Source organism: Acanthisitta chloris, unplaced genomic scaffold (assembly GCF_000695815.1).
Source record: "Acanthisitta chloris isolate BGI_N310 unplaced genomic scaffold, ASM69581v1 scaffold20396, whole genome shotgun sequence".
NCBI classification, from domain to species: Eukaryota; Metazoa; Chordata; class Aves; order Passeriformes; family Acanthisittidae; genus Acanthisitta; species Acanthisitta chloris.
In genome coordinates this window covers 71922-95564 of record NW_008678996.1, presented here as the reverse complement: position 1 = coordinate 95564, position 23643 = coordinate 71922, and the positions used below count along the sequence as shown (strand labels likewise).

General features: G+C 38.6%; 1 protein-coding gene across 1 annotated transcript in view; it reads left to right on the top strand.

The window, feature by feature from the left end:
- PCCA (propionyl CoA carboxylase, alpha polypeptide) overlaps positions 1-23643 on the top strand; it is a gene marked incomplete at both ends in the record, with an annotated part of 113321 nt that overhangs the window by 21420 nt on the left and 68258 nt on the right. The window contains 2 exons of the mRNA XM_009077129.1: positions 11388-11501; positions 12978-13031. Of these exons, the coding sequence (XP_009075377.1) occupies positions 11388-11501; positions 12978-13031 (168 nt within the window). The remainder of the gene's footprint in view (positions 1-11387; positions 11502-12977; positions 13032-23643) is intronic.

The following is a 23643-nucleotide window of genomic DNA, read 5'->3' as shown; positions in this document are numbered from 1 at the left end:
ACTTTATTTAGCAGGTTGAAGGGGGAAAAACCCAAACCTAAATGCTATCAGGAAAGAGGATTTGGAAGGAACCATTCTGTAAGTCCATGTGTTGCTGTGCTATGTAGATTCCATGGAACTTGGAAATATTTTTTTTAAATTCCAGGCTTTTTTAAAATAGGAATTTATTTATATAGGCTTTTACTCCAGTGGCTTATAAAACTATATGTAAGGTTGAGTTAATTTATTAAGTCTGTGAATATTATCTGTCACGTGAGGAATGCAAAAGTTTGTAGCTCTCTTAAATGGGAACAGTTGTCACCTTGCACAAATGGGCTTTTCTTTCCTTCAGCATTGTGTGGGTGTTGCTTGTATAGAATGTAATTATCTCTTTTTACCATAATAAATTTGTCATTGACCAAGTGTGCTATATTTAAGATCTAAATACATATCTACTAGAATTTGTATGTACAGGCCACAAGTACATATGATACTGTAATTAAGCTATTCTGATAGTGATACTTTCCATGATTTCTAGTTTTTATGTAGTCTTCAAAGGTGAAGATCAGGAGCATTTGACTTTACTCTTCTTAAATTCTTGCCTCAAAAAAGAGAATCCCAGACATGATAACTTCTTATAGAAGGGTGTGGAGTAGGTGTGTGGGAAGACCTGACACTTTGCTATCATTTTATTTGTTGGAACAAGATCTGTGCTTAAACTTGTGGTGAGGAGAACTTCATAGTGTCCTGTAAAGAATGATTTTATATATCAAGGCCAGTTTCCTCAATATGGGCAGTGTTTTTTGACTAAATCTGCTCAATGTGCTGAAATAATACTGTCTAAGATTAATGGGATACAGTAGAGACTGAGATTGTGCCTGCTATCCTTGAGTTACCTTCAGGTGGAAAAGTGTGTTTCATGGGAAATGAGCTGGGAGGTGGAAACATTAGGGATGATGCTCAATAGCCTAAAAAACCCCCAACAAATAAAAGGTTTTTCTAGGGTCATGCTAAAATAAAATCTTCACAATCTGAGACATAGCCATGGCAGAACTCTGAGGGCTGTCAGGAGTCAAAAACCCCACACCTTGTTGAAAATATTTTTGTCAGATTATCTGGAAGAGGATGGGACCACATGAACTCTGGTATTGGCATCTGTGGTTGGATTGTCCAGTGCTGGTATTAACTGTGTGAAGATTGTATTTGGACAGTGTAGGTTTTCTTGTCTATTCCTGCCTGTCTGTTAGACTGCACACAGTCCTTGCAGGCTTGGGGAGCAGCTGCTTCTCTGTGCAGTTGTTTTTAGGTGTACTAGATACACACTGCTTCGCTGCATGTTTGGGTAATATGTTTGGCACTGTAGAGTATAAACATCTGCGTTCTCTTTAAGGGTGGAATGGAGGTTATTACAGTGGATGAACAGTAAATACCTTTTTTTAAAAGCACTACACCATAAGATGAAACTGAGAAATAAATACTTTTTTTTCTGCTGAATTTAATTTATTTTTTTGACAGCAAAAATAACTTTGTGCCATATCTAGCAGTCAGCTCTGGAGCTTTTCATCCTGCAACTTAGTTCTGCTGAACTGCTCTTTATTATATTTTTTTTTTTGGGGGGAGGTCCTTAGCCCTGCTGGCTGTTACAGAGTTTAATACTCCTTTAATGGTTACATTCTTTTGCCGTGTAATTCTTCATGTACTTGGCTTTGGGATATTCTGTAATTAATTGTCTAGTACTATGTAAAAATCTGTAAACTTTGAATATAGGGCTGCAAACACTGACAACTCTGTGATAGACGCTTGTTTGAAATATAAGTTAGGGCTGGCAGTTTGTGGTGGGCTGACTGTATTTTGTAACCAGTGCTGCTCTGTGCCTTCTTACTGTGTTTGTTGTAATGGGACCAAGTGACTGTCAAACAGATGATATAGAACTGATTACACTTCTGGCATGGGCAGATTTCCAAAAGTACTTATTTTTAGAAGGTAAGTCTATACTGAAATGTTACTTAACACGTAGATTTTGTGGGATTCCTGGCTTAGTGTGTTCTGTGAATTCCCACAGCAAACAGGCTTGATGCTTTTTCTCCATTGCGCTGTTTTTATAGTCTTTATCTTGATATCTGCATCTCGCAATCTCAAAGCTGACTGTCTTTCAAAAGAAGACTTTAAGGAGTAGAAAACTTAGTATTTAACATGTAGAGGACTATCTTCTTCGAAGTTGTCCTATAATGAACAATTACAATATACTGTCACGGAAGTAATTTTTCTTGTAGAACTAAGAATTTTATTGAAGAACTAACAAAACATCACTTTTAAGAAATCTGATGTTCACATTAGTGGAATTTTGAAGGAAAAAAGCTTTGCTTTTGTGAATGTTATGAAATAACTATAAGTATGAATATTTAATAAGGCATTTCTAAGTATTTAATTCCTCTTAAAATATATTCTTATGCTGGCCATGATGGTAATTTAGAGGTCTTATGACTTAATTTTTGTGATTTATTATAGGTGCTGCTTTAGTACTTGGTGAAAAAAAAGCCCCTCTCGCTGGGTACCTAAAAGGGGTTAAGGCATGTGTGCATATATATTTTCTATTGTGTATATATATATTGCATAGACATAAGGAAAATATCCTGTTTTTTAGAAAACCTGCACAGAAAGTTTCTCATCCTCCAGGCAGTTTTCAAGCTGGTTTTTTCCTTGTATTTTCTTTGAAGTATTTGACATTTCGGAACTGTTTTCATATTATGTCCAAATTTATTTAAGTCTAAAGTATTTCTGAAGGGACTGTTTGGGCCTTCCTGTCCCCTCATTCAGATGGTCATGTGGCTGGGAGATGGTTTAACTTGCTGATCTGACAGGAGGTTAATTTCCCCTCCCCTTAGATTACTTTTCCTGTGGGTCTGTTCAGTTCATTGATCTGTCTCAGCAGCATTGTAATTGTTAGAGCTGAGTGTGGAGGAGAGTTAGGGGTGGGATCATCCTTTGAGTGGCAACTTATATATGCCTAAAGTGAGGCTTATTGTGAAACTTCATGCATGTCTCAATGTATGGTTCGTTTTGGGCCTGAAGTTAGTCCATGCTGGGAGGAACATAATTTACTGTAGGATCCACATCTTGTGTGTGGGTTTGTTTGGGGTTTTTTTTGTTGTTTTTCTTTTAGATTTTAGTCTTCCAGCTGCTTTTCAGAATATGTTGCTTTGAGCCGATGTCCATACTTCCTCTCACTTCTTTTAGATATGTTGTGTAGCTGAAGTGCTAGGTAGCTGTGAATAAACCTGCTGTTGCTGTGGGCTGTTCTTTCAACCCTGGATCTGGTTTCAGGGATCTCTGACTTTACTGCTGTCATTGAATGCTGGGAGTAATTTCTGCAATCCATCCATCCGTAGGCAGGAACTTCATCTGAATGGCTGTGTACTGTGGTCATCCATCTGAAGGAGGAACTCCATCCAAAATAAGCTGAAAATGCTAGACAGGAGCATTTTTCCAATGCATGCTATGGGTTGTTCTGTAATATGGCTGTGTTTAAGCTACTTTTTCTGAATCCTAAATATCTTTTAGGATATCTAGCTCAGTTGAGAGTTAAATCTCTACTGCAGTTGGCTACCCTTGCTACCATGTGATACTGTTTCCTAGATCTACCTACCTACTAGCTTTCCCATCTCCCACGTGTCTTATCCCTTTAGAAAGCAAAACAAAGAAGCATGCATCAAATGCATTCCACGGTGAACTTGTTTTTTGGGAAAGGCAGGAAAAAGGAACAGCATGAGAAAGATGCATCCTATTGCTTTGCTAATGTGCTTAGAAGCTGAGATTCCATTAGGGGAAGGCTGACATGTGGGTGCAGATGTGTTTGAAATGCAGAAAGGCTACTAAAACCACTGTAGGGCATCAGTATTTTGTTAACATCACAAAAAACTTAATTCTTTTCCTGAATCACTCAAAGTACAGAATGATATACACTGCAAAGATGAAACTCTAGTATCCACACAGAGCATAGTGGACTGCTCTAAATAAATATGATGAAATGCTCAACTCTTGCAACAAATGGAGACTCTTTTTGTTTGGTAAACAGATTTATTAAGTGTCTTCCCAAATTGTTAGTGTATGCTCTGAAGTAAAATTCTCCTACTAGAGACTTGGTATAGATAGTGTACTCCAAAGGAACAATGGTCTGTAGACTTGCTTCGCAGCACCCCAAGACATCAGCAAATGTGTTGAGTGGCTGGGCTGTCTCTACTCTTCAGCTGGGTGAAGGACGTTGGTAGCTTCCCCACTGTGTCAAAGGGAGACATGAGTGGAAGGAGGCAAGGGGAATGCTTTTCCCTGAAGATTATGAGAAGTGTTTTGCTATTGATACAATGGGCTGGAGTTCAAGAATGGGATGTTCTGTTTTCCCCCTCCTGATTACTCTACCTTTGTTAATCCTTCAGTTGATCCAGAGGCAAATTAGTAAACAAGATGACTATTGAACTACTTTTTTTCAGTTATTCTGCCAGAGAAAGACTGATAGTCCTGCTTGGTGTTGACTAAGACATGTGGAGGGTTGTGATACAAACGCACTGTTTTATTCTGCAAAATTTTTAATAGCAAACTTGTGTACTGGTTTCTGATTTTTACTGTTTTGGAGGGTAAAGCACAGGAAGTACTTGAAACAAAATTCTGATGGAGAAGCCTTCTTTCCCACCAGTGTTTTAGAAGGTGCATCACTGAAGTTATTTTTCAAAGAATAAGCCTATAGGAAGATGCTTTAGAAGCCAAAGCCATTCTGGAAGAGTCTTCTCTACAATCTTATATGTAATATTTTCAGGTTTCAGGAGGCATTTTCTTGCTTGTCCCAGCAAGCAGAGCACAGTTTGAGAGTATCACTGCATGACAGCTCTAGCATGGTCTGTTTTTCACGGTAGGAGTAATCAGGCCTCTTGGTACAATGGGGAGTCCTTTCTTCTCCATGAGACAAGTAAAACTGTGTCTTTAGCAGCCAACGAAGTTCCAGAGCTTCATTCGTGGGAGAGATAATTTTGAGATTACTTTTTTGTTTGTAAGGTTACAAAACTAGTCATGTTATAAGTGGGAATTTAAACAGATGAAAAATCTTGATATGTGTTGAAAAGTGCATTCTCTTAGTCTTGGTTAGAAATGGTTCATGTTAGTCTTTTGGAGATTATTCAGTCCAACCTGGATTCATGAATTTTAGTTTGAATTGAAATCTGTGGATCTTTGAGGCCAGTAGTTGGGCTGTTGCTGCCTTCCGGTTTTGACCAGTTGGAAAACTTGAAGGGCAGGATGGGGAAGGAGAGGAAAGGGTGTTATTTTTTAGATTCTTTCTTGTTTTTCTCAACTGGTGTCCACTAACCAAGGATCTAATCCTGAGGATGCTAATGGATGGGCTGTTTTCAGGGTCATTGTAGACTTGGAAAGGATTGTAAGTAAATACCCTTCACCAAAACACATTTGAAGGTTTTACCATAGTCCTTGCGTAACTATTTGTAAGCCATCAGATTAAAATAATGTAAAATAGGCTTGCAGAGAAGTCTACTGATGTTGACTCCTGTCTTTATTTGCAAAAATTTTTATTTAGGCTTTTGAAATGCTGAGTGAAAATAAATGTGACAAGTATGGGATAGTTATGCTATTTATGCCTTTCCCAGTTCAGCTTTTCTTGTGCTTGAGAAATGTTTCCATTATTTCATTTTAGGGTTAAATGCTGTAATCATGTGGCCCTGTCTCTTTGTAGTTAGTACTTCAAAAGCTGTATGAATACTGCACACTGTATGCTCAGACTTATGGTATTATTGGTGTGTGTACTTTAGCATGAAGCTGCTAAAGACACTTAGGTCAGATGAAAGATTGTGTTTTTGGCAAAGCAGTAAATTTAAACCTTTTTTGCATCTATTTGATTTTTTTTTTAACTCAAGACTGTTCAATGCCACAAGCTTTTTGTTCTGTCTGTCTCTTTTGGCAATGGTGCTGGCAAGATTTGAGGTGGTTGGGTTTTTTTTAGCTACCTTACAAAGGATTTACTCATTAGCCCTATTTTATGGGTTGAGCTAATTGTGATTTGTCTTGCTGAGCGGTATTATGCAGTTTGGGCCAATTAAGTGAATCTACTTACATCAACGGATGTTGTTCCAATGTGTAATATTGATTTGAGCTATAAAGGAGAATGACTTGTTTGATTAGATTTCTTTGTCTAAACAATGCTCGATCTTATCTAGTGTACCAAACAAAAGTGTTCTCTTCACTGAGGTTTTTTTTAATTGCTTCTTAGGTTTGATTAACACTGTACATGCAGCTATAACAGTTTCTCTATAATCTGAATTCTGAAACGGTCCATAAGAATTAGGAGGAAAATGCAGCCTGCAACTCAGTGTAACTGTCTCTGCTGCATGAAAATCAACTTGTGTTGAGACCTGGGGATGCATAGGCTGACCTCCTCTGAAAAACTGGGACACTGGGGAATCCCAGACATTTACTTCCTCGGAGATGGAGGAGAAGGGGAATGAGTGTGTGTGTGTATGTGTTAATTAGGCATTTACACTGGAGTAAGTTACATCTGTCACACTATAAACCTCAGAAACTGCTGAAGTATAGAAAATCATCTGTGGAAACTATGTGGGTGATATTAGGCATGATGTTAGGAAATGCGTGTAAATGTGTTTTTGTGTTCTTTGTTGGCTCTCATAACAAAGTCAGCCTTCACTTTCTGGGAGTAGTAGATGAGAATGAAATTGGGGATAAGATCAGTTCTGTTGTGAACCAGATCCTTAAGAAGGTAACAAACTCTGGAGCTGCTGAGTAATTACAATGCTAGGGATCTGTAAATTAGCTTGATGTCTTTGATTGTTTCGTAGATTGCATATGCACTGAAAATAAGTGGGTTTGTTCTTTGCCTTAAAATAATTTTGAATACATTTTATATCCATACCAAGAAAACTTTACTATATTTAAATGTTGACTGCCTACATATATAAATGTAACTTGTTTACAGTATAGATTTCAACTAGCAATCGACAGCAGCTGAGTGACTCCTGGAGAAGGTTGCTTTGATTTCACTGTGTGAAACAGAACATCTCTACAAGTGCTGTGTGCATTTTAGGTAGTAAGCTATTCATCTTGATCTCTCAGTGATGATTAGTTGAGGTACAGGTTTGATTACATGGATCATTCAGTGAAGTCAGAGTATGGCTGGGGAAGAGACCCACTCTCCAGGGCAAAGGAGAGCTAGCATAATCCAGGTAATTTGGGTACTTACTAGCTCTGATTCAGTGCAGCCCTTCTAAATTGGGTTATCTCCTGCAAAGTGGATACTGACTATTTTTGTGGTGCTTATATCCAAAACTTTGGGTTATGGACATACTTGTCTTCTGGGGTATGATGCCAAGCTCTGGACCAAACCTGGTTTATAAATCCTCCTGAAATGCTGGAACATAGTGTAGAAGGTTCTCCCAAAACAATTGCTGCTATGTTACTACCTCTTACTGCACTCTGTACCCTGAGAGCTGCTGAAGCCTGGAGCAGTGCTTGGAACCAGTCCAGGCTGAACATGACTGGCTAATCAGCTCTGATGGACTCCTCTCTTTACTTGCCTATTTGCTGGGAATGTGGTGAATAAACACGAAGCTGGTCCTGTGTAAAGATCTAGCAGGATTTGTTAGTTTAGGTGCTTTGCCATGAAGGTGGCTCCTGGACCTAAACTAGCTTTGGAACCAGTGCCTGTTTCTGTGCAGTTTGCTTCTGAATTAATGAGCTTGTTGGACTCAAGCTAGTTCTTGTATCTGTATGTGGTCAGGCAGACTTGGGCAATAAAATAATGGCTGTACTTCAAATTGTTTCCAGTTGACTTTGTACCTTGATCCAAAAATAGTTACATTCTTTAACAGTGTTCATTCTAATGTTCTTCTGCTAGGACTCCTTGTTAAATCCAGGATGTTGTTTTTAGTATCTTCTTTCTCATAGTTGCAGAGCTGAGGAGATTGTGATGCGTTGATTGGGTATTTGTGATTGGTTTGGGTTTGGATTTCCAAAGGTGACACTATTTAGTCTGTAGTTTTTGAAATAAGCAGAGGTTCTATAAAATGAAGTTTCAGTAGGTATTGGTGAATCTCTTAATTTGTTGCTGCAATACAATTATCCCTTATGAAATAGACTACATAAAATATAAAACTTTTATAGAAATTAAACTGCTCTTACACAAATAAGATCTTTTCATGACTTCTAGCTGTTTTTATTCTCTAACATAACAAGCCCTTTGTAGCTGCTTGAGATGTATCTCTTGAGGCACAGGTAGCCCAATCTGAATAAAACTTGCAGTATAAACCTTTAAGCAAGTTTTGTCTGCTTTTCCAGCCTTTGTTGTTATCCATTCATGCTTGAGATTCCAGGGTCAATTTAGATAGTTATGAAGGAATTGCATTTCTTCAAGAACCTCCTGGGACTTGCTTCTTTGTTTTTTTTGACATCTGTTTTTTGTGAACTAAAAAAGAAAAGGGAGAGATGACACCTCAGAGGCTTTAGTTGTTAGGGACAAATTTCGAATACCTGGGGGTTGTGTGATTGAAGTCGAGCACTTAAGCAATCCTTGAATTTGAAAATAAATATATTTGAAACTTGTAGTGCTTGAGGAAGGGGAGTTGCTAGATTCTTTGGGCTGTCTAGAAATGTTGCATTTTAAGTCAGCTTCTGCAGAGGAAAAGGTTTAGTGGATTACTGTGTCAACTATGCATTTCTTGATGTAGTAAGATGAAAGTTTCAGTTGTCATGTAGATTCAATCAAATGGTGGCTTTTGTTTTAATGTTTGCTAGTAATTATGTTTATAGTGTATTATGAAATCTGTAGTAAATCTGTGTTACAGCATTCTTTGAAAGAAATCTAAATGTTAAGAGGAATTGTCATCATGAATTACTGAGAAGGAACAGATTTCCAGTTTATATGTGGGCTGGTTTACTTTCTCAAGTAGATGTAAGAAGCCTCTTAGATTGAAGAGTTGTCACTGGGACCTGAAAATCTGAAGGTTTTAAACTAGTGGAGGGTGAATGGAGAGCCCTTTTTTTGAGAGATTTTCTCGGTGCTCTGAGGAGATGTATCAGGTAACATGAATGTGATGTGGCTACTAATTTGCTGTTTTGTCATACCCTGTGATGTCTGTTAGGATGTATGCAAGGCTGAATTGACACTGAACTGGAGAAGGCACTAACAACTTGCAGTAAAGTAAACGAGGAGAAATGGATTTACCAGATTACAGGGGAATGTGGGAAAGGAAGTCTCAAAACTCCAAAGAGTTTAATAGCTGTGAAACATTTCAGAAGTGAGTGGGGAAATGGTGGAGGGAAGTGCACAAGAGTGTTTATATGTATAAAATCAATAGGTTTGCAGTATCTTCTGTGGCTGTTTGGTGTTGGTAGGACTGTGTTGGTGTCTGTGTGAGAAGTGTGTGGGTGTGGGGTTTTTCTCTTGATACCTAAAATTAGCTAACTATATGAACTTAGTCCTTTTCTGTAAGGAACCTTTTGGTTTTGTAAAATGTAGATGCCTAATTAAGCTTAATCTTGAATGACTTTGTGTAGACATGTAAACCACATTGGAATTCAAAACAACTTTAAGCATATAAACTGATCATGCAAATAAAGGTGTCCACTGGCCATGCTGTTTCTTGAACTTAGTGCTGCAGGAAGGATGACAGACAGGCTAATCTTGATAGCATTTGATCAAAATAGTTACTGACTTAGTTGCTGAGGTGTACTTACTGGAAAGCATTAAAATCCTGCTGCATGATTGTCTGTGCCAGTGCTTAGGATTTTTTGGTTTTGCTGTTTATGATGTGAGGCTAACGCTGTAGTGTTAAAACAAAACTGTTGTGACTTTTCAGAAGCAATGATTCAAATGTGAAATGTGTGGCTAGTCCAGGAGGTTATGTGAACTCTTATACACTTGAGTATATAGCAAATTCAGAAGGTGTTTAAGAGATCCCTCCAGAAAGAAACTTGGAATTAAGTGACAAGTTTATGTTCCTTTCTGGTGATGTGAATAACTTTTGCAAAGTTCTGAAAGTGTCAGTAAAAATGAAGAAAACATTAAATGCTTAATAAGTGACTCCTACCCTTGTGATACGTTTATTTTATTTACCAGAATATTTATTTCTCATTGTATTGTTCAAAATATCGCTTGACTATTGCTTGGCACTGTTTCTAGATGGTTATTTTTTTTCTGGCCTTGTTTTTTTTCTCGATGCAATAGTCTATGCAGGCTAGCATTCTTTTAACTTTAGTTTGTCATACTTGAAAGCCTTCATACTACTTGCAAATAAAATTCCTTTTCACTCATTCATAAACCAGAAATACTTTGTTTCTCATTTTCTAAAAGAATACCCTTTGTGAAACAATGTATTCTCAGTTTCAAATGGAGATGATATCAAATAGTTCCTAAAAATAACTTTTAAAATGGAAAGCACTGGGAATGTGAAATTGTCCTTATTAGCAAGTCGTGCTGACATGTAGCTAACAGTCTTACACAGTTTCAGCAATGCCATGATTTCTGAGATACTCACTGAAAGGGAGCTTGCAAAAAGCAGAATGAGAAAAAACTGATTGTTTGGTTCCTTGGGTCTGTGTGTATCCTACTTCAAAGAAAAGTATTCTGAACCCTGATAACGCGTTAAAGACCAATCTAATTAAACTACTGTAACTTTTTATTCAAGGTAAGCAGGCATGTGAGTTGTAAGTAAACTTCTGACTTCAAGCCTTGCTATTTTATTATTCCTGGTAAAATGCTGGAAATGTTTGTCCCTTTTTGTGTTTGGCTGAAAAATATTTGGCAAATGCATATAAATGAGGATGCAATGGATTAGGAATCAAACATGAGCCTGCTTAAATAATTCTCAAGATTTTCTGGTTCACGTGTAGTGATATTGAACTCTTTAGTCATAGGCTTTAATTTGTGCATGGTGCTGACCTGATGCTGTGCAGGGACACTCACTGCATCCCTTCATTCAATTCACTCTAATTATCCCCAACTTCCTGGGGAGCCTGCTTAGAACTGGCCATGAATGTTTGTTATTAAGTATTAAGATATTAGCCTACCCTGGTTACATGTAACAAAGTAGTTTTTAGTCTGAATTTGCATATAGATGATTGGTATAGGAAGCTGAAATTCTATTTGTCACGATTTTATTGAATCAAATTCAATATATTGGCATAATAAAACATTTTGACAGTGACTTAAGCCGGGCGTTCAGTGAAATGAGATTTATGGCGCGGGTACTCGTGCGTCAGCGCGGGCGACTTCAGCGCGCGTTTCGGAGCGGTTAGGTATGTAAATTATCCCAGACAATCAGGTCTGTGTGCACGTACAGGGGTGCTGGTAATTATTTTTGCTGGAGCATCTGTTAACGGCGAGTGTTGCTCTCCAGGTGCATGTGAAGATGGCGGACGAGGCGGAGTGCGTTGGCCCAGCTCCCACCAGCCAGAGCTACCTCAACATGGAGGCCATCCTGGGCGTCGTCAGGAAAACCGGGGCCCAAGCTGTGAGTCCCCATCAGCCTGGCTGCTGCAGCTGTTTCATAGAAAGCACAAAAGCCAGAGTTTGGTGTTTTTTTTTTTATTTTTAAAGAAGGTGTGTGTGAGGAAGTGATTGAATATGCTATTCCAGTTAGTTCATGTCACATGAGTTAAATGTGTCTGAAATCGCTACTGGAAATCAAAGGCTTTGTAGCATCTGGCAGCACTGGTCGCTGATCCTGCAGGTGGCTGCTGGATTCAGCTTTCACACCAGGGAGCAGCTTCAGTTCATTTCCAAATTTGCTGAGGGGGAAAAAAAAAATCCCAATTAGTTTTGAGCGCTCACCCTTTATATGCCATAATGGCTTTACTGAACGTTTTACAAAGTGTGTCCAAAATGTCTTTTGCTTAAACTTTGTTTGACTCACTATCTACATTTATAAATGTTATCTGCAGGAACGTAGGGCAAATGGTGTATCCCATAATTGTTCTTTTTTCAAATGTTTACAAAATGCATGCTAGCTTGTGTGTAAATGTGGGCTGGTCTGCCTTTCTCCCTCCAAATTGGCCAGAGATTCAAAGCTTAACAGGAATCAGTTGGAAAAACTAATATGTGGTCATGTTCAAATGCCTAATGTTCTTTGTTCTGCCAGTGAAATAAATGCATTATTCAGAGCTACTGTACACAGAGCATTTATTAAAATAAAATTTGATGGGTATATGTGAGCAACACTAATTACCCTGGAACAGATGGATCACCAATTTCTTTCAAAGATGATGTTTTGGTACAGTGCTTTCAGGGACCAAAAACTTTTCTATAAAGAAAAAAATATTTTCTTCCCTCTGAGTTTCTGAATATGGAACCCAGTTATTGGCGGGATAAATGTGGGGGCTAAAATGTCTTATGTCTATCAGAGTACATTAGATGAAGAATCTTATGTGAATTAGGAAAAGTAAAAGGAAAACTCTATACTCCTCTCACTTATGCTCAGTGTATTTTGGGGTGTGCATAGCAAACTAGGTACACAACTATGCTTGACTTAGACTAGTGAAGACAGTATCCTGTGCTCTCCAGCAAGGATCACTAGGGGCAGGAGTCTTATGACTGCAGACCTCAAGACCACTGTTGTGGTTAGTGCTGGAAATATTTTGGGATGAGGATATTTTATAGTGGTTACTGAGAGGAGCATGCATGATAAGTGGAAGTCTGCAGTGGAGCTAAAAAGAGCAGAAGGCAAATCACCAGAGGGAATGAGTCCATTGCTCTGCAAACAGCACATTTCTCCCTAGCTGAGTAAGGAATGTTTGTTTCAGAAATGGTAGTGCAACATCACTTAGCACAGATAAATCAGTGTGTCATGACAGTTTCTTAAGGTATTCAACCTATTGAAATGCTTAGTGATCTATTTCATCTTTCCCAGTACCTGGAAAGGTACTAGCTAATTTGGTGTCTGATTTCAGAACTCAATCAGCTTGAATTTATTTTTCTTTTGTCTTCCAAGGTACACCCGGGCTATGGATTTCTTTCAGAAAATAAAGAGTTTGCTAGACGTTTGGTAAGTTATTTTATTTGCTTGGCTGTGACTGACGCACTAGGTGGCACATATTCATTCCAAGGTATCCAAGGAATCAAGATACCAATTCAAGGAGCTCACCTTAAGTCAGGAGATTAAATCACCTTAAACCGGGAGATTTCAGTATGCTTTCTGTGCATCTAGATTTTTTGTATTTTGAGGGTGTATTTGCAGCCTGTGTTTTCTTTTGGGAAGAGGAGAGACGCCTGTTTGAGAACTTTACCCAGGTTGTAGGAGCCTTTTGGCATTTTTGCTTATGCCTGTGCTGTTTATGAGGCTGCTCTGGAAAACTGGGTCACTGAAATGATCTGGGTTAAAAGTATCTGGTTTTAAGTGAGCGTTTTGGTGATTCATAGCACAGCTGGTGAACAGCTGTATCAGCAGCCCTGAGAAGGTGGTGAACTGCACTTCAGGATGGGAATAGAAAGCTGTTTAAAAACTGGCTTCTCTGCTGGTGGTCATGTATTGTGGAGCTGCATTCTCTGAAAGGACCACAGAGCCAAGAGGGTGCTGATTTCACTTCATGTCTGAATTTATAGAAGTGATTGTTCACAGCCTCTTTGTTTCGATGGGTTTTTGCATATTACAAACTGATATATGGACTTTTAAATGATTTTATTTTTTTCCAAAAAGCTTTCATGCAGCTGCTTATGAATTTGAGCAGTACTAGGGGAAATTTACATGCATGATGTCTGAACAAAGCTCTGAGTGGATGCTCTGTGTGTAGTCACTGTAGCTATTGGCTTTGCTCAGAATAAGGGCAAGCACATATCACATTGAAGTCCTCAGTAAAAAGCTGTTGAAGCTACCAACTTTGATATGGAGTACATGAACCACGTAGCTGAAGAAACATCTTGTTTTACAGGCACCAAGTTAAATTTGTTTTGAGAATAATTTGCACCTTTGGAATTCAGGGTGAAAAACTTAGCTGAAGAATGTGATTTCAAAATGAAGGCTCCTTCATCCTTAGCATTGGTGGAGCAGACCTTGCTTCCACATATCTTCCCTGACTATGTCCCTTTTGCCTTGAGTTCTAGTTGTAAGACAGGCCCTTACTATTTAGTTGATTATTTGGTGTTTGATAATATCACCTGCTCATTGAGGAGACTATTTGAGAATGAAGTCTAAAATTTTTGTAGTTCACCGTTGCTGTGAATTTTTTTTTTGAATTTTTTTTTTAAACCAGGTTTTACCCAATCTGGGGTAATCTTACATGTTATTTGCATGCAGTTTAGCAGCTTTGTTATCACTGTTCTGCTTCATGTACCAGAGGGTCTTTTTACAGGGAAGGTTCCTGGCTTAATTTATAATAAACTGTTTCCCTGGATTAGACCTGCAGGATAACTGGCTTTAGTTGGCAGTTCTGTTTTTTAATAATAAAAAAATTAAGCACCACTTCTGTTTCACTACTTATGCTACTTTGCTTTATGTTTTGCTGCCAGACTGTGAAATTTGATAGTTATTGCTCTGAACTGGGCACATTTCCTAGTAGTGTAGTTATTTGGTGATGTAAATTGCAATATTGGTGATGTGACAGTCTGGAACACTTTTTTTGGCAGGATTAAGCAGAAGGGAAGTACAAACATTCCTGTAGATCCCCTCCCCCCTCCTATTTCTCATCTTGTCAGTCAGATCCTAGGGACAGTTTGTGAACCATTTCCTGAAATAACATGGTGACTAGAAACATGTTTGAGTTTGGGTTGGTGCTGCAGTCTCAAAATAGCTTTAATTATGTTTCAGAAACCTGGTGTGTTTTGGTTCTCTTAAAATATAGTAAAACCAGGTAATGCTACTTTGCTTTCTGAAATGCACTATTTGAAGGCTCAATTAAGATGTAATCATGCTTCCCTTGATGTCAGTGGCTCTAGAATATCAAACCCCTAGTGAGAACTGGTGAAATGATCTATCTTTTTATCACTAGGGCTGCTTATATTTTTTCAAGGCACCCTGATTACTGTAGTTAGGAGGACAACTTGCCTGCTGTTCCTTTTCTTTATTAAAGACTGTAACAACTGTTAAGAAGCTGTTGTGAAGTTGCTGAAGATGTTTTTCTTTCTGTTCTTTCTCCCTATCCCTTTCCTTGCACGTACACTATTGTAGTCTTTTGAACTGAGAGTTGTGATGGAACTTGTGCAACTTGGGTTTGTTTCCTGGTGTGCAGCTGTACTTAAGCTAACTACTTAAATTCGGAAACCAAGAAATATGCTAAACTTTCTAAACTCACCTATCTCTCTGTAAGAGCAGTAATGAGCTCAAAGCAAAGCTTTGTCTTCAATTAACACGTGGAGGGGCAGTGCACATGTAATCCCACTGTGTGTGATTTGAACAAAAGCAAGTCTTTTTATTCATTGTTGTCTGAATGATTCGTGGAGCAGCATACAGCTATGGGCAGTACTTGTGGAGAATTTGATGGATACATTTAGATTATTGACAATTACTGGTCTTTATTTTTTCTTCTTTAGAAACTTAATTCTGTTCTCTCTTAGAATGGGGGAGGGAGACACAAGTAAATGATCCTTTGTTTTCAAAACAAACTTTCCAAAAAGCAATCAGTGGATGAATATCTGGCATGTTTATTGTGATCCAACAAAAAAGTTGGTGCATTCAATCCCCTCTTCATGTGTATCTATTCTGGTTGCTGTTGGTGGCTGACAGAAAAGGGATTCGTGGCATTTATATGGAGTGTGTCAGTCAAAGATTTCACAAACACTGAGGTCAGTTTCTTGCGGTTTGGTATTTTAACATGGAATCTTTTGGAAAACCCAAGATAATGCTGATAACATAAGTTAGGATGTAGAATAACAAAACATGGGTTTATGCAAATGAATGTAGTTCTTAGAATCTGACTTTGCATTCTAGTTTTAACTCAGAAATTGGAGCTAACTTGGAACTTTTGCAGTGCTTTATAAAAGTTATCTGTATGTTGAAGTTGTGAAATTTGATGCGTAAGGCAGTACTTGTAGTTTGTGCATGTAAATTTCATGTGAGTAATTTTCTTCCTTCCATGAGTAATATCCAGTATTAACATAAATCTAAAGGTGAAGTTGAAATCTATTGCCACGTTGTAGAAAAAAAAAAAAATTCCTAATGTCTTTTGCCAGATGCTGTGAAGAGCTGCAAGAGGAATTTGTTCCTTCATGTTTGGAAGAACTTGCTAGTGGCCTCTGCATTTATGTTAGCTTGCTTAATGTTTCCCGTTTTAAAAAAAATAATGCACATGCTTTCTGAGAAGCTCTGTCACATCTATTGTCTTCATCAGGCCTTTGAAATTTGGAAAGGAGAAAGGCCTGAAACTAAGATGAACCTTTTGATTGGTCTGTAACTGAAATATATACTTTTCTGAAATTGCCATTTTTTCTCTCCTTCCTTCCAAACCCTCAGGGCAGCTGTTCTGGTGGGAGATGGGAGTGCTGAGTCAGATCTCGTCACATGTTGAATACTTTGGGATCGGCCCATGGTCACAGTGACTCTATTTCCTATTTTTAGTAGTCACTCTGTCTCCCCCAGTGGGAGAAAGCAAGTGTGTGACTGGGTTGCATAGTCATTATTCCAGAGTCAGTGCTGCTTGTTGTGGGCCAGCTGATGTTAGCAGCAAGTAGGAGTCTTAGTCCTGTAGTAGTTCTTGCTTTCTGGTAATGATTATAAACTTAAATGTTGATGCATGGTGATTCCACACTGCAGCTGGTCATAATGGGATCAGTTCTCTTTTTAGTTAAAAATCCCCCACAAATGAACTTCCAGTTTCCCAACTGCCATGTAAGTCCCTTGGGAAGCTACTGTTAAAAAAAGCAAACCAAATCAGCTGAATTGTTCGTTTGCTACATCTAGTATGAAGAATACCAGTTGGCAAGATTATAAGTCTTCAAAGTATTTTGATGTCTTATATCTGTGTATGTGATAGAGTTCCTGTGCTCATAACAGGTGGTGCATTGTGGTATAATTTCTCCAAGAAACTTATTTAATATGTACACAAAATAATCTTAAAATTAGAGGAGTTAAAGCTACAAATGCAACTTTTATCTGGAATATTGTTTGTTGAATGCAGCATTGACAATATTATGATGCTCTATTTCTTGATGCAGAAATGGTCACTTCTCCCTGCCAAGATCCCCTCCTTGAAATAGAAGCCATAAACATGGTGGGAGAATAGGATTCAATTTTGGAATAAGAGGTGAACTTTTTTGGAGTTCCTAGTGGAGCCTGTTTTTATACGTCTTTTGTGGCCTTTTAGCAACTACTCTTGGGCATGACTAAGGGGGAGAACAAAGCAGCCAGTGCTATTTCTCTTTACCTTTGAAGGTAGATTAACATTCTTGGTGGAATTAAAAATCCCAGCAATGTGTTGTCTGAAATAAATGAGCAAACAATGTATATGGAAATGGTTGATCACATGTTTGTAAATGGCTGCTAAGTTTGAGAAGGGAAAGGTAAACCAAAAAACAGCTTATATCATCATCTCTAAGGGGACACTGATCTGTGAAGAGCTTTGTGCAGGTGGATCTACAGACCTATGCTCAGCTAATTATGGGATTCTCACCATTTAAAATGTAAGCTCTTACTGGCAGGAGCGTTTCCTTACAACTGTTGTGCATGGCTTTGTTATTTGTGTGCAAGTTGTGAAGCTCCTTTATCATGACTTGATGGGTGTTACATTTTTGAGAAACATTTGGTATGATTCTCGTGCTGTTCCCATATGCACTGGCTTTCTACCTGGCAGCTCATGGAACTGGTTAGCATTTGCAGCGAGGTGGTTGGCAAAAGGCAGTTTGGAAGCTTGGTGTCAAGAAGCTGCTTATGGCAGAGATGTTGCCTTCAAGGAATGGGGAAGACAGAGCTTTTAATGTGGGTTTCATGCACTGCTTTGCAGGACAGTGTCACTGCCTACCAAAGCAGCAGAGTGCCTGCCACCACTGCCTGTAGTGGCTTAAGGTGCTTTGTCTCTTGGAGACTGGAGGCTAGGCCTGCACATAGGATAATAATGGTTAGGCAACGTACTTGTCTAGGTGAACAGGTCACCCAATTTGCCATCAGAAAACCTCTGCCTGTGAGTCTGTAGTGTTGAAGAGTGACTAACTCTGTTCTGAGGCAGAAAGCTTCTGAATGTTAGTTGTATTCTTGTGTTTAATTCCAAGTAAACTTATTTTCACACAAAAAATAATAAATAATCTGCAGTATCAGATTGGATGAAATCCATGGAAGAGGCAAATAGTGTGTGTATTAAATCATGGGCAGTATTTATCAGTAATTACTAGACAATGTGAACTAGAAAAGTGAAATTGAGTCATCTGAGCTGTCTGCTTAGGCACTCCCCAGTGTGGAAGTAGGAAGGCTGTATTACTCCTTTACTGTAGAAAACTTCAAAGACCTTTGCTAAAAGCCTTTAATGGTTTATGTTATGTCATCAGTGTCCTGTCTGAGATTGCCTATGCTGCAGAACAAATTGATGCCAGTTCTACTCTACTGTAGATTTCAAGTAATTATCTTGAGCAACTGCTGTATATAACTAGAACATTTCTTTCAAGGGCAGGCTTATGCCTAAACTTAAGCCTCAGGGTGCATATCTACAGGTCTTATGGGTATACATGTGTGTAACCTACAGGCATGTATTTGAAGATGCAGGGTGGCGTTTTGTCAGATTTGTGTGATTTGTGACAAAAATACGCTCCTTTCTTTGGATTCTTTTGCCTAAACTCTGTAAGCTTAGTATGGTTTTTCCTCTTGATCTCTTTTGTGATTAGGCAACTTCCTCTGACATGGCAGTCTTGACCTATTTGTATTTGTTTTTTCCTTAAGAGTAAGCCTTTGTTTTTTAATGTTTTTTAAAGCTATGCATTTTCTTAAAGGGGCCTAGGTTGGAAGCTCTAACATGTGCAATTGTTCTTAGAAAAAATGTAAATGAAGAACCTCTTGATTTAAATAGGAATATCTGGCAACTTGACACTTGTGGTGAACGAGCTATGGGTTTGCATGACTTCTGGAATGATTTAATGCTGTGCATGTGATTAAAGAAGACATTACAGTGATTTTTGCCTATCTAGACTATCATAAGTCATTTAATATTTCCCATGAGATGCCTTTCAACAACAGCACTTTGGCACGCTTAATAGGGTGTGTGGTTCTGCAGATGAATGGATTTATGGACTCCTGATCTGTAAAAATTCATCATTTCTTTACATGCAGTGTCACTGCAATAGGAGTTATTTCCAGTCTTACAGGAGTCCTTCATGTTTCTTCTGAAATGCTTTGTTCTCTCCTCTTTCTTCCACTGTTGCTGTGCCTGGAGAATAAAAGACTTACTGTTCTGTTTCCACAATTGCAATTATATTAACAACTGTATTTTTCCTTGTTGCAAACGTAATGGTATGTAATTCTCTTTTTACATAGGTAATAGTATTTGCTTTCACTTTCTGCCTGTTTATATGCAGTGATGCAGAGAAACTTGTCTGGTTGTGGTGAACTCTGTCCATTCTGAGCTAAGATGTCTCATTAATTTGTCCTATTCTAGTATAACTGATTTAAGCTTGTGTGGTAATCTTGCAAATGTGATGTCCTTCTCTGTTTCCTAAATCAGTCTTGAATGTCCCATTAATATCAGTGGAGTTGGAGTAAACATGAATAGTTAAGAGGTGATGTGTCTTCAAAATACGAACTTCTGTTTCCTTGTTGATTTAACTTACTTTTGTGGCAAGGCGGATGAAGCTTCAGCTTAGAATTCAACAATGCTTCCTTAATACTCATTTTTGTTTTTTGCCTGCATTTTAAGAAATGATGTATTTTATAGTGATTGGTGTTCTGTGTTCAGTACATTAGATTGAATAATTAAGGGTTCATATGTATTCTTCCCAAAATATGCATATCAAGAAAATTAATTCATAGCCAGTGGAAGGCTGTGATGATGATTAAGGGACTGGAATATCTCTCAGCAAGGAAAGGCTGAGGCAGCTGGGCCTGTTCAGCCTCAAGAAGTCATGATGGAGAGGGAACCTCGTCAATGTATGTGTGTCTGAAGGGAGGGTGTCAAGAGGATGGAGGCAGGGTGGTGCCAAGCAATAGGTCAGCAGGCAGAAACTGATGCACAAGTAGTTCAGCCTGAACATGAGCAAGAACTTCTTTACTGTACAGGTGAACAAGCACTGGTGTAGATTGCCTTAAGAGACTGGAGTCTCCTTCCCTGGAGATACTCAAAAGCCATCTGGAAATAATCCTGAGGAACGTGTCCTGCATGAGCAGGGAGGTTGGACTGGAAGACATCCCGTGGTCCCTTCCAACCTTAACCATTCTGTGATCTGTTGCAGTAAGTAATACGATGTATTTGTTGTCTTTTGTTTTGGAGACTCTGAAGAGTGAAGATAACCTGCTGAGTCTTCTTTCCTAATTCACACCTTTTAGTTGGCTTTTTTGGTTTGAGTTTTAGGACAGTCTTTGAAATTTGAGTGATTTCTACATTAGCTGTGGAAGAAGATGTTAACTGAAAGGTTGTTGGGTAACATGTTTCTAAAGATGACCTATTATTCTGGACTGGGCAGAATTGTTTGGGATGCTCAGAGCTGGTTGCCAGGACCATGTCTGGTGGACTTTCAACTGGCTCCAAGGATGGAGACTCCACAACCTCCCTGGGCAACCTTTGCCAATGCTTGGCCACCCTCACTGTCAAAAAAAGTGTTTCCAGATGTTCAGAGGGAACCTCCTGTGTTTTGTCTGGTGCCTGTTCTCTCTGATCGTGTCACTAGACACCACTGAGCAGAGCTTGGCTCTGTCCAGTTTGCACCCTCCCTTTAAGTATTTATATACATTGATGAGCTCCCCCTGAGACTCCTCCAGGCTGAACAGTCCCAACTCTCAGCCTTTCCTCAGAGTTGCTCAAACAAACAAAAAATAAATCTATGAACACATACCAACAGAAGAACTACTTAATTGTAACTTACCTGGTTTGTCAAATTTTGTCAATGAAAGCCTTTAGTGAGCACAAAAGGAATGATGACCCCCAGGTAAGAATGTAGTAGATTACTTGCAGCTGCTCAATTGTTTAGTGGCTCATCTTGCAGCTCTTTTAAAGAAAGCTGTGGAACTTTAAAAGACTTCCTGCTCATTATTATGAATATACCTGTCTTTTCACTTTAATTCTGTTTGGAGATTGGCTTACAAATAAACTTTGTTTTCACAGCATGTTTCAATTCATTTCCATTTCAGACCGAATGATAGTGATCAATAACGTTGGTAACTTAAAGTACTGTGTTGACTGAACAGTTCCTGTTAAGAGTTGTTATGCCTGTGTTTATGGGGAAAGTTGTTAAAATACTTAGCAGATGGAATGTTTTCAACAATGAAGTTTTGAATTAACACAAATGTTTTTATGTAAAAGTGGATTTTCTAAAGCAAGGTGATGTGTTTAGTGTAGGACCTAGCATGTGCTTCTCACTTGCTTCCTGAATTCCAACTCGTGTTCAGCTCCTGAAGATCAGGTTACTAAGCCTGTGGTCAGGCTGCTGTTCTGACTGTGACCAAGCTGTCACAGTGGCTTGTTGCTGTCTGTCCCCATGAGGGGTTATTGCTCTCCTTGGATGTGCTGGAATGACAGTGATGAGCAGTCACTTTGTAAACCTGTTCTGTTGAAATTATCATTGTTTAAACACATCCCATATCCCCTTCCCTCCTGCTCCCATCTCCCCTACTCAAGTCTTTAAGCTAGTACAGCTGATGCTAACATTATCAGGTTAAGGAGCTTCTGACTGACTCAGAATGGAGGCAAACTCAAAGGGATGGTAGCTTGGGATTGGGGTGTAGAGGTATGAGGAAAAAACCTAAGCAACTGAAGCTGATAAACTTTTATTTATAGCTGAATTAGTACTTGACAGAAACCTTACTGAGAAGGATTTAATGTGCTTAATTCAGGCTGATTTAGGTATCTGATTTAGGTTTTGAAAATCAGTTCTGAGTGCCATCTGTATATGATGTATCCTTACCAAAAAAGTTATTTAATAGGAACATTTAAAGAACTTAACTAAATAGTCTTTAAATAATTTCTTGCATTCCCCAAATACAAAGAGGAGTTTGAGGAATGGTTTTCACCAAACATTATCTCCCTCTTCTCCAGCATAAAGTTTACAGTTGCTTCTTGCAACATTGCTAGTCTGAATTATTATAAGCTTTGAAACTTGAAGTGACTGTGTACTTGATGGGGCTTTTATTGCACAGATGCTATGGAGGCAAAGGTGTTGTTTTCTGTGACTCTGCAGGCCATTACTGTTTGGAGATTTTTCTCAGGGTCTTCACTTCCCTGCGAGCGTAATAGGAAGGAAAAGTTGCTACAAGTTGACTTCCTTACCTTGGGGCTTGTTGGTAGCTAATCCTGTTTTATTTGATCACCTAAGATTTGACACCATTAATTTTGTTAACTTGGCAATTTATGTATGTTGGCATGTGTGAGAATCTTTTTTTTTTGACTGACCTCTTGAACAGTTTAATGAAAATTAGTTTAAAAATAAGGCTGCTATCAGTGTGCTCAAATTTGTCCATTGTTCTGATTTTTACATCAGATTTTTTTTGAACACTGTCTCACTGTTTAAAGGATGGGTTCTTTAATTGATACTAAATGATGGCTTTCAGTACACACAGGGTTAAGTGAAAAGGTTGCAGTAATATCTAGTGAGCTTTTTTCCTTTAATGTGCTCATTAGCAGTGGCAAGTGCAGGTTTTAGCACATGTCAGTAATTTACATTTCATTGCTGAGTGGCTGCCCTTGTTCAAGAGTTGTTTTTAAGCCTGATGAATATACTTGTGTTGGGAATAAACTGAGTAGAAGAATTGAAAGCCAAATACCCTGCCAGACTTTTCAATGGGTGCTGAAGTTTCTAGTGGGTCACTGATTAGTAATGCATGGAGCAGCAGAAGAATGCAAAGCTGGTGTCTAGAAAGGTTACTTCAGGTAGGTTTTACCATCAAACCCTCTTTCTTTGTTGACTACCTTTACACTAATTTTCCTCAAAACTTCTCTCTTAGCAGGTCTTCTCTGAATGTGGTACATTAGATGGGCATCCCAGCTAGGTTACTCATTTTGAGGTGGCACAGGAAAGTAGTTCTTGTGCAAAGAGTCCTAGGAACAAATGAACTTATGGGCTGTGCAGTTTCCTTCTATCAGGTTGTGATGATAGGAATCTCAATGAATTGTACTTTTTTCTTTCCCCTGCCTCATCTGATACTGGCTTTGCTTGTAGATGTGTGTGGTTCACTGCAGCAATGGCAAATGTGTGTGTGTTGGGATGCAGTAGCACTGTGGTTGGCAACTGAGATGCCAAAGGTTGCTAGCTTTTGGGGGAAAATTGGTGCTTTCATGTAGCAACAGCTTAGTTTGGTAATACACCCATATGATTAACTGACTGTATTCTTGATGGAATGGTATTCTTGCTGCTCTGTTTTCAGAGCACTATGTGGAAACTTGTACTGTGAAATTATACTTTCCTTTGTAGAGAGGCCTGCATATATTTCCTGTCCGAAAGGATAGGTATTGCTGAATTTACATATGTACACGGACAACTGAGCATTTTTATTCCAGATGCCTGTTAGGATCATACTGACATGTTCTTCAGAGCTCTTG